Raw genomic sequence first — 10,895 nt, forward strand, 5'->3', positions numbered from 1 at the left:
TATAAACAAATAAAAAAATCTATTAAAATATAGATTAGACATATATTTATTAATTTAAATGAAATTTTACAAAAGAAACGATCCCACGATTTGAAAGCGCGGGTCAAAATCTAGTAAGCTTAATAAAGCAAGATAAGAAAGAAGAAACACTAGGGAGTGTGGTATCCACGGCCTAGACGATCTCGTTTACCTTTCTATCGTATTCTGGTCCAATCCATATCTTGATTTTTTTACTTGATTTTATTGGCTTCCCACCTCTTGACATGTTGAGATTTGCCGTAGCATCACTCATTGACCCATCTCCAACATCATGAACATTGAATTGCTCAATATCATTTGATTGATTCAGAGTGACTATATATTTTGATTGATTCAGAGTGAAAAAAAATACAACAACTTGCTTGATTAAACCTACTTAATCTCAATAATAAAAACCAAGATTATTCATTGGTTTAATTTTTCTTTCAGGTTTGTATTTGGGTAAACCAATATAGTGAAGGTGAATAATCGGGATAACGGGATAAATCATTTAATTCTGTCACTCGAACCGAACGCTGGTACGCGTAAATGAATTTCGTTTAATCGAACCGGTCTGTCTGGGTTCGTTGCTGTTTTAAGAAAAAAAAAGGGAATGTTGTAAGTTAATTAATTGTTAATTACAGATTAGTAGCGGGTTTAACTTAAAAAAAGGAAATAGTGAAAGTGAAATCATTTATTTACCAACCGACCGACGGAGCCTATAAATACCAGAGAGAAAGAGAGTGTTGTTATACTTTCGCTATCTTCTTAATCTTCCGCGCTTACACAACAGAAACTCTCTCTCGACTCTTGTCTCAATTAGGGTTTCGTTTGTTCGTGGAAAAAAAGAAAAGAATGGTGAAAGGAGGTACGAAGAGGAAGCCTGAGATGAAGAAGATCACAAACAAAGCTTCGCGTGCCACAACTTTTTCGAAACGCAGAGACGGTCTCTACAGTAAAGCGGCTCAGCTTTGTGTTCTCTCCGACGCTCAAATCGCTATCTTAGCGACACCGTCTTCTTCGAACTCCAACGCTTCTTTCTTCTCGTTTGGTCACTTCTCCGTTGAGTCCGTCGTCTCGGCTTATCTCTCCGGACAGAGACTTACTCCTGTTTCATCATCGCGTGACACGAGAGAAGACCTCGGTATATGCATGGCTCGCAAGGATCTAGGGTTAGGGTTTTGGTGGGAGGACGACAAGCTTGTCAACTCGAAGAATCCGAAAGAGCTTATGGAAGCGATGGAGTCCATGGAAGTACTAATGAGCCATCTCAAGCGATTGGAGGATCAAACCCTAACAACAACGGTCGACGAGGACAAGGTTGAGATTTCACCTGACTTGGATGAATGGAGTGATATGGACCTTAATCAACTCCTCGAAGACTGTGATGATGTACCAGTACCACCACCTGTTGTTTGCAACACTGACAAAGAAGAGGGTCAGAACGTATCTGAGAAAACCTGCAACAACAACAGCAACTCTGTCTCATCATCATTACCGGCTGCAGCTGAAAAAAGCTTGGAAGAAGCGACGATGGATCTTGATTTCGATAGTATTTTTGAAGGTCTGATATCCTATGATGATGAGGATCTCTTCTGGTCTGATGAGTTATTGTCCATGTAATTTTGAGGAGTGTACGTTCGGTTTGTACTCGATCAGTTTCTCTCATATTAGAGAAAATTGATCGAACTCATACCGGTTTGGATTGTGTCTCGATGATGTATTAATCAAGTGTAATAAATGTTTTTCATGTAAGTAAAATTTAAGGCTGTGTACTTCTTCTTGTTATGTTTTTGGTAATTTGTTCTGACATATATTCTTTGCAAACGTTTTGTTACTTCTGGTAAGTGGTAATGATCTCTGCTCGACGTTTTATAAACAAAACATACATTAGGGACATTCATTATTTCTCTTTTTTTTTTAGCAACAGGGACATTCATTATTACTCAGCAGTTAATTTGAAGTATATTGTGTATACATGTCATAATAACATCGTTTGTTGTCTCAAAAACACTTGTCAACATCAATAAATAAACTATTTATTATATTGATATCATTGCTACAAAATATATATACACAAAAGCTTAAAACTCCCTGGGTGTTAGACACTGTACGCTTGGGTCTTCGTGTTGGGTTCAGGCCGATTCCTTTCGGGTTCGGGTCCTATACATTTGGATCCAATAGGTACTTAGAAATTTTTGGTTGGTTCGGGTCGGTTTTTTCGGATCCGGATTGGTTCGAGTCTATAATTAAAATACCTATAAAATATCCGTAAATTTTTGAGTCCATATTGGGTCCGGATCGGGTTCGAGTATTTAAGATCTGAAAAAGATATAACATATTCAACTCCCTCAAAGTTAGTCGATATTTTTCAATATATCTAAAATTTTACAAAATAACTTAAATAAAACTATTAATAATTAAAATAAAACATTTTTAAACTCTAAATTTTACATTTTAAAGCTACATATTATTTAAAAATATGTTACAAAATAATAACAAATGTTGTTAACAAAAAATATTTCAACTAAATCATAAAATAATATATATAAAATAGAACACAAAAAAAATCATAGTTTTGGATATACATGCATGTTTTTAAGTCGGGTACAAATCGGTTCTTATCGGGTCGGTTCTTTTTGGGTTCGTGTCTATTCGGGTCGGTTCTTTTCGGTTCCGGTTCTTTCGGGTAAAAAAAATTTAGAGGCTGTATCCCGCTCTAAAGCTGAAGTTTGGAGGCTTCTGGTCTAGTTAAGAAATTGTTCTGAAGAGATAGACACAGGACAAATTACAAACGGTTGTAATTAACATGTGTTGTTGTACATTCTATTGATAAAAGTTAGTAAGTTCCAGACATTGATAAACTTGAGCTGTATGGTTGTGTTATTGCTGTATATACCATTCTCTGTGAAGCTGAGAGAACCTAAGGAAAGCAATGTAGAAAAGTTCTAAGAGACGTTTCATGGAACTAATATCAACATCCAAGTCAGTATTTTTCAGATCATTGTTTGAAAAAAGGATTTGTTTCATCTGAGAGTTGGTATACTGATGCAAAAGCCTGCGAGGCTATGACAGTATCTGTAGAACTTAAAATCTACACTAAGTATTTGATAGTGATCGGGAGTTTGATCTAGGGAAGACAAATGATGTAGGCAACGATATCTTTAGAACACAGCGATGTAAATAGTTTCCAGTAGGTAAAAATGGATTTTATTGATGAATAAGACCGAAAACAATGAATTGAACTAGATCGAATTATACAAATGAGATCGGTAAAGAAATGATCTAAGATTGGGATGAAAACAATGTCGATGTATGTGTGTAGCTCTCTCTAGGGTTTTCAACGTGTCCTTCTTCATGTCCGCTCTCCTTCCTTTATAGTAAGTCGACCTCGTGACCTTTGTAACTGCTCTGCGATCTTCGTCTCTTGTTCCGCGATCTCCGGGGCCTCGAAGTCTTCGTTTCGGGGTCGATTGCTTGCTATGGGCTTTAATTCCTCGCGGCCCATATCTTTGATCGCGGCCCATTAATGTACTGACCAAAATTGGGTCCAACATTTGTCCCCTAGTCTCTTTTGATTAGATCGAAAAGAAAAGAGGCGGTTAGCTTTTAACTCGGGCTTCACCGCTTGGCAACCGATATCGCTCGGATTTGACTTAATAGTGATTCCTGAAATACCGTTATTTGGCGCGCTTTTTCTCCTTTTTTTATTATTATTTTTAATCCGCAACGGCTATATCAGCCGCTGCTAGGGCGTAGCCTAGGTCATCATTATCTTTCTTGAGAATGATGATAGAGCCGTTAGGGTGGCTATATATGCGTAAGGGGTTTTTCTCTTTTCTCAATTTCGCTTTCTCTTTCTTGTCTCTTTTTCCTTTGCTCTAAAATTCTTTGATCGTTAAGCTTGAGATGTATACGTCGTTCAGTTTCCCTCGTCCGACTACTAAGACCGATGATCTTGAGGACCTTTACAAGATGTACGGGGTGGATCGCGCCGTCGTTCTTGATTTGGCCACAACTGAGACTCCCGAAACTGTGCAGGAAGGTTATTGCGGAGCCTATCTTTCTTTCTTTCTTTCACTCCTGCGGTCTTATCTTCCCGATCTCTGAGCCCATACTTGAGATTCTGACGGAGCTTGGGTTATCGCTTACTCAAATCCTCCCGAAATTTCTTAGGTACCTTATCACCTTCTTGGTTAGGGCTAGGGAGGAAGGTCTTTCTTCTGGCCTTAGTGAGTTCCGACAGCTCGTTCTGGTGAAGCGGAACCAACAGAACCCTGGTACCTTCCTTGTGTCTCCGCACCCAGGTCGTCACGTCATCGAGGATATCCCCTATCGCGATGAGAAGTGGCATGAGCAGTTTTTCGTTTTTAAGGTGGATCGAGCGTCTGTGGGTGAATTCGATTTCTCTCGGCTTCCTCGGAGTTGGGCCAAAAATATCAGTTAGTTTTTTTTCTCTACATGTCAATTTTTCTCTTTGGGGAATTGGTGACTCAATTTTTTGTTTTTTCTTTGATCGATTCAGCTCCTTCTGGAAGCTCTTCGATGTCTGACGAGATTCGTGGTTTGATCGGTGTTCTTCGGAGAGGTTGTTTGAACTGGTCCTCGTTTGACCAAATTCGGATTTGAGCTGCCTTTGCCACGCCAGAGGGGACCAACAGGGCCCCTTTGGTTGGGGGTTCTGAGGATGAGGCCGAACATTCCCAGGAGGTCGTTGCGACTCCTTCTGTTCAGGCTCAGTCTTCAGATCGATTGACTAGACAGCTCGTGAGGAGAACGTCGTTTCGTACTTCTGGGTCTGCATCGAGGAATCAAGCCTCTGGTAAATCTACTTTGATCTTAATTCACGACTCCGACGATGAAGGTGCCTCGGGAGAGAGGCGGTCTCCTGTCTCGTTGAGCCCTGGTTCGAGACAGGTGCCGCGACTCGCAAGTGACGCCGGTCGTCAAAGGGTACCTTGCCCGGTCCATCTCGTCCTAGGTTTGTCGCTGAGGGAGACAGTCCTTTGTTTGCGGCCCAAGGTGACCTGATTTCCCTCGCTGGTCGCATGAAATCTGCAGGCTACCGTATCCCATCTCTTGCTTCTTCGGCCAAGAAGAAGCTTACGCCAAGGTTGCAGTGGCGAGCTCTAAGGTTCGTTTCTCACCTTCTTTTTCTTTGAAAAATCGCTTCGAGGTACTTATTTGCCTGTTTCGATTTCTTCTCAGGTGATGGAAGCTTTTAATGAACACGTTGTAGTGATGGAAGATCACGTCGTTGCTTCTCGGAACGACAAGGAAATCGAGAGTATCGGTTTCGAGATTAAGAGGCTTTCGGAGGAGCTCGAAGCCACAAGGCGAGAAGGGAAAAGGATGCCAAAAAGATCAAGGCCTTGACTGAGGATTGGAGGAGAATTCACCAGGAGAACGAGGCTCTTACGACCCAGGTGGTTGCTCAGAAGGCGAAAGTCGCAGCGCTTGGGGTCGAGAGGGATCGGGACATTCGTCGTGCTTCTCGCATTGCTCGTCATGATATCGAGCAGCGGTACCAAGAGATCCTCGAATCTTTGAAGGATAAATGGACGAGCAAGAAGAAGGAAGTGTCTGCTGAGATCTAATTGCAAGAAGTGACCGCCAACATCGATCTTCTGAACGAGATCAAGGACGGGGGCCTAACCGTAGACGCAGAGCTTGCTCGTTTAAAGGAGATGGAAGGGGATTGTGAGGATCTCGTTACTTCAGCCGCCGTGCCGGATTGGTCGATCTCTGAGCTCGATATTCCTCAGATCTCCGAGGATTCGGTGGATCAAGTCAGGGGGTCGTATGTCCCTGATGATTCCGCTTCTAGCTAATTTTTGTTTAATATATTTTTGCATTTTGTTTTTCGCGATCTTTGATCGTGATGTTTCGGATGTTCTTATCGGATAAGCATAACGTTTCGGAATATCTTTGTTTCCTTAGTCTTCGGGATTCTTTTTACTCAGGTCGTTGAGATACGGCGAGACCTTGATCTTTATAAAGCTTTACTTTGTTTTAGGATTTACCATAGTGCTTCGTTTAATTTTGTTTTTGCTTGCCAAGGGAACATGGCATCGAGAAGATCAAACCCTCGCGATTCTGATAGGATGCGAACTCGAACTGGTAGTGTTAACGTGGAACGCATTCGATCCGGAGATGTGAGCGAAGCGCTCACAGAAGTTCTTCGTGAGGAGACCCGACTTCCGCGGGCTTCAACCCAAGAGGTAAAGGACCTCGAGGGTGAAAAGTCTGCTGCTTGTGTTAAGTCGAGTAGCCCGACAGGTTCGGAGGGGCGTGACCGTCCCCCGAAGAAGGCTAAAACGAATGGTTCATACCATCGTCTCGGTGTTTCGGGTGAAGCGGCTGTTGCTAAACCGTTTCATTGGCGGTTTTCTCACTCCAAGGATTTCCCTATTACGGAGGACCCGGATAGTGTTGCTCACTTGGTCAGGCACTTCAAACCTGATGGGTGTCCGCTTCCTTCTTTGCGAAATATGACGGAACGCGAGGCTTATGTGAAGATGGCTGTGGCCCATGCTAAGGTCATTCTTTTCGATATTCGATCCTTTTTGAATCTTTGGTTTGTTTTGTCTGTGCTGATTTGCTATGTTCCAGGCTATGGAGGCTAACAACGAGTTCACGGCGACTTTAGAGAAACACCTACAGGATGTTCCGCGTTCTGACGAGCTTTATGAAATAAAGAAGGTCGTTCGAGAACTAAAGCTTGGTCTGAAGATGGCTCAGGATCGAGAGCGTGCCAATGCTGCTCAACTGGCCGCTGCTGAAAAGTTGGGGAATCAGACTGCTTCGCTCGAAGCTCGTCTGCGAGTTGTGAGTAACGAGAGGAAATCGGCCCTCAAGCAAGTTTCCTTTTTGGAAGTGAAGGTTGAATCTTCTGCTAATAAGTTCTCTAACGACTTTCGTCGCGCAACTTATAATGCCAAAAAGGCTCTGGTGGATAGCTACTTGGATGTGTTGGTATCTCTGAAGGAGAAGTGGGAGAAGAAGAAGGCCGCAACTGATTGTGAAGCTCGTCTTTGGGAGGACATGGCAAATATAGATCTCTTGAAGGAGATCATGAACAACAATCTTTTGGGTTCAGTCGAGTTGTTACGACTTCGAACAAAGGAGGTCGAGCTCGGGTCCGAGCTCGATGTGATGGCAATTTCGGATTTCTCCGTTGGGAAGCTCGATCTGCCTTAGATTTCAGAGGATCTACCATAAGATTTCTTTGCTAAGGTCCCTTCTGTGGCGAATGGTACGGACGACATGACGAAGTGCTCAGGTGGTCAGTTCGAGGATGGCGAATTCGACATCGAAAAGTAGCTTTAGGAATTTTTTTGTTTTTGTTTTCCCCTTGCTTTTGTTGCTTAATTATTATTATTATTTAATAAAGAAGGGGTCGTGAGTCCCAGTTTATTTGCTGCTATTTTTATGTTTATGCGAGGCCGATCTTTTGGGGCCGTGAGTCGATTTGTCGTAGAATCTTTTATCGACGGTTTTGATGTAACAAAATATTTTGTTAGCTAGTTGCGTCGCGCTTGTTGGCGGAGCTGGCCGCAACCAAGGACTTGATTAGGGCCCTGATTTTTGGTCAACTATCGTTTGCGATTAGTAGATATAGGAAATCCGATATGCTCGAACTGCAATGTCTAAAAACTGTATTTTATTAAGATGTCGGATTCTGGTTTGTTACAGATTTGAGAAAAGAAGGCAGTTTAATATTGTCGTGCCATTGTCCCTCGGGTGTTGTGATATGCTCACTTCGAGCTTTGTAGTTGGAGGGTGACTGGACTCGTGTCGTGAGTTGCCTACGTACCCTCGTCGAGGGATCAAGTCATAACGTAGTTCGATTATTTCCCCAAGGATTGGGTCTGCTGTTCGATGGTTCGTGTACATGGGTACGTCTGTTGTTGGTCTTGGCTACTTGATTTAGGAGTGTTGTGTGATGTCCTTGAAGCTTGCGAGGTAGCATGTCCTGGAACTCTTCTGGCTTCCTCTGATAGTCTCGATTCCTTTCGGGGTTGGAAATTTCAGGCACTGGTGATATGTTGAGGGAACTGCCTTCATGCTATATAGCCAAAGCCTCCCAAGGATTGCGTTGAACGGAGCTGGACGGTCTATCACGATGAATTCTACGATTTTCCTAATTTCCCCATCGGTTACCGCGAGTTCGATCGATCCGAGGGAGTAGGTGGTTTCTCCTGCGAACCCGATGAGGGGAGTTCACTCTTGCTTTAGGAGTGCTTTGGTGAACCCCATTCTTTTGAACGCGTCGTAGAAGAGGACATCAGCCGAGCTTCCGGTGTCGATCATTACTCGAGATAGTTCGCAACCGCCGACGTCGAGTCGTATTATGAGGGCGTCGTCATATGGTTTGTCGAGATCTGCGGTCTCATTTTCGTCGAAGGTGATTTCGTAGTCGGGACCTGATAGGGGCTCTCTCACCCCTACATTGTTTTCAGCTCTCCGTTGGTACGCTTTGATTGAGTTGACCGAATTGCAGAACTTGGAACCTCCGTAAATGAAGTCGATTCTTTTTTTGCCTTTGTCGTGGGCCGGAAAATTCCATTTCTTGGTTAGTGTTGGTTGGTAGTGCCTCTGTCCCCCAGACAGGTTGCGATTAAAGGTCTGCATTCTGTCTTTTTCTGAATTTGTAGGGTAGTTGGTTTTTCTAGTAGCTTGCGAATTTTGGTCATCTTGTTCTTTCGCTTGAAGTTGGGGATTTTTCCGCAGGGAGACTCTGTGTTAGGGTTGTACTGAGTGACACTGGGAGGAAGAGTAGCTTTATCGGGTTATTATAATGTGCGGATTGCTACCGTGACCTCAACGCATATTTTCCCTTCGGTTTGGCTCTTGATTTCGTCGGTTGTGTTGTTGTTTGGCTCCCACGAAATTATGTCGACTCTTTTCTTCGGGGCTGTGGGTGGAGAGCTCGGCGACTCCGTCTCGGTTTCCCTCCCTCTTTTGTTCGACGAGACTTTGGCTTTTCGGTTAGATTTTGGAGTCACTGGCTCTTCCTCTTCCACTCCGGTTTCTTCGCTGGTTTTTATTATTTTCGTTCTGACTGCGAAGCGCCACTCGACACTCTTCAGTCGAATGGCCTTTGCGGTCATGAAAGGCGCAATATTTGCTGAGGTCGTATGTGGAAGATTTTTGCGGCGAGTTGTTTATTGTGTAGGAATGTTGCCCTTTGGTCGCTTGTTCTTTAGGCGCGGTTGGCTTTTTGGTTGCATTATTCTTGTTCGCGCTATACTGGTCCTTTAAGGCTGCGACCTCCTCCTCGTGGGTAGCGAAGTACGAGGCTCGGTGTAAGGCGTCATCCAACGAGATAGGTGCTCGTACTGCCAGTTCTTCCCTAAATTTGGATGAGAACCAAACGCCATTCTTCAATGCTGCCAAGGCGACGACCTCGTTTGGATGCGAAATCTTGGCTTTGATTTCTCTGAACTTGTTTAGGTACGCTCTCAACGGCTTGAAAGGCGCTTGCTTGAGATTCCAAAGATCTGCCTCGGTAACTCTTGTTTCTATGAAGACTGAGTACTGTTTGAGGAATGTAGATACCAACTGAGTGAAATTGTCAATCGAGTTTTCTTCTAGTCCAGCGAACCATTCGAGGGCGGCTCCCGTGAGGTTCTTGGCTAATAAGTGGCAGTAACCGGCCTCTTTTTCGTTGTCGGTGAGGTGTGCTCTCGATATTGCTAGACGGAAGGCTCGTACGGGGGCCTTTGGGTCCGTGTTTCCTGCGTATTCGGGGAATTTTAATTTCCCAACATGATGCAGCCTCACGCTGGCAATTTTGTTTGTAAATGGAGTCCTTCTTGTTTCCTCGATGACCATGTCGATATCTGGGGCAAAGGTCGTTGCCATATGTACGATGGCATGTATCCTTTTGAGCTCGGCGTCGTTCCTCTCGATATAATTCTGGAACGCTCCGATTTCACTCGGGATCCCTAGGTCTTCCCTTTGGGAGTCGATATTGACGGGGGTGCGAAGGTCGTGCCTCTGAGCTTGTTATGTTAGGTTATCGAATCCCGCTTGATGGAGGGTCCTCTTGGCGGATGGAGTTTGATTTTCGGGGATCGAATGGTTCGGTCGGTGGGATCCGCATTCTCGGTTCCCCCTGCCTTTTCATTGATCCGCTCTGGAATTGGATCGGAGTGCTTCGCGGACGTTGTAGCCCAGTGTCGATTTCGTCCAATCCGCTGTAGCTTAGGCTTCGGTGGGTCATGCCCTGCGGCGGGGGTCGTTGTGAGTTTTCTCCCGTGTAGCGTCCGGACCGAGCGCTCGACGTTCCTCTTAACGGATCGAGGGGTGTATGATTTCTTTCTCGAGCGTTTGCAGCTCGATACTCTGCGAGTTCCCTCTCAGCCTGGTCTAGTCGGTTAGCAATGGTTTGATTGGCGATCCTTTGGTTACGAATTTTGTCGATTAGAGACGAGACCATTCCTCGAAGTTCGGTCACTTCTTCTCGAGTTTGGGCTAGAGGGGTCGGCGAAATTGGTCTGGATTGAGATCGGGTCATATCATCGGCTGATTATCTGTCCCCGGGACGGTTCAAGACTCGAGCTCCGACTCGTTCTGGGATCGATGTCTGGTTGATCAGAGGAGATCAATCTTGACTTGAAGTCCCGATCGGAGGGATTCGTTGCGTCTGGGTTGTTCCGGTCGCGCATTGGCTCCCGTCAACCCAGTTGGTATGGTTTCGGTCCCCGAGTCGGATCCGATAGGATCGATGTCGTTGACTCTTTAGGGTGTGGTTCCAACGGTTTGGTTGGGATCCATAGTCGCGCTTAGGAAACTTAAATCAGTTTCTTATCGAAGATGTTTTTCGTTTATCTTCCCCACAGTCGGCTCCAAATGTAGAACCTAAAATCTAC

The 10,895-nt window shown here is 44.4% G+C and overlaps 3 protein-coding genes across 3 annotated transcripts; 2 read left to right on the forward strand and 1 right to left on the reverse strand.

Moving 5' to 3' along the window:
- The first annotated feature begins 400 nt into the window (after positions 1-400).
- Positions 401-2,100, forward strand: LOC106392597 (agamous-like MADS-box protein AGL97). The gene has a single exon (XM_048761768.1). The coding sequence runs from the start codon at positions 874-876 to the stop codon at positions 1,639-1,641; it is 768 nt and encodes a 255-aa protein (XP_048617725.1). The 5' UTR covers positions 401-873; the 3' UTR covers positions 1,642-2,100.
- A 3,605-nt stretch (positions 2,101-5,705) lies between these two features.
- On the forward strand, positions 5,706-7,218 carry LOC106404428. The gene is made up of 3 exons (XM_013845148.1): positions 5,706-5,807; positions 5,982-6,557; positions 6,631-7,218. The coding sequence occupies exons 1-3, from the start codon at positions 5,706-5,708 to the stop codon at positions 7,216-7,218; spliced, it is 1,266 nt and encodes a 421-aa protein (XP_013700602.1).
- Positions 7,219-9,009: 1,791 nt separating this feature from the next.
- Positions 9,010-9,885, reverse strand: LOC106404429. Its single transcript, XM_013845149.1, has one exon. It carries the CDS (start codon positions 9,883-9,885, stop codon positions 9,010-9,012), a length of 876 nt encoding a protein of 291 aa, XP_013700603.1.
- Between the last annotated feature and the right edge of the window lie 1,010 nt (positions 9,886-10,895).

This window comes from Brassica napus, chromosome C6 (assembly GCF_020379485.1).
Source record: "Brassica napus cultivar Da-Ae chromosome C6, Da-Ae, whole genome shotgun sequence".
NCBI classification, from domain to species: domain Eukaryota; kingdom Viridiplantae; phylum Streptophyta; class Magnoliopsida; order Brassicales; family Brassicaceae; genus Brassica; species Brassica napus.

Coding starts and splice junctions, on each gene's coding strand:
- LOC106392597 (XM_048761768.1), top strand. CDS start 874: ATGGTGAAAGGAGGTACGAAGAGGAAGCCTGAGATGAAGAAGATCACA.
- LOC106404428 (XM_013845148.1), top strand. CDS start 5,706: ATGGAAGGGGATTGTGAGGATCTCGTTACTTCAGCCGCCGTGCCGGAT. Junction 5,808..5,981: donor CCGAGGATTCGGTGGATCAA/GTCAGGGGGTCG, acceptor CTTTTTACTCAG/GTCGTTGAGATACGGCGAGA. Junction 6,558..6,630: donor TGGCTGTGGCCCATGCTAAG/GTCATTCTTTTC, acceptor GCTATGTTCCAG/GCTATGGAGGCTAACAACGA.
- LOC106404429 (XM_013845149.1), bottom strand. CDS start 9,885: ATGGCAACGACCTTTGCCCCAGATATCGACATGGTCATCGAGGAAACA.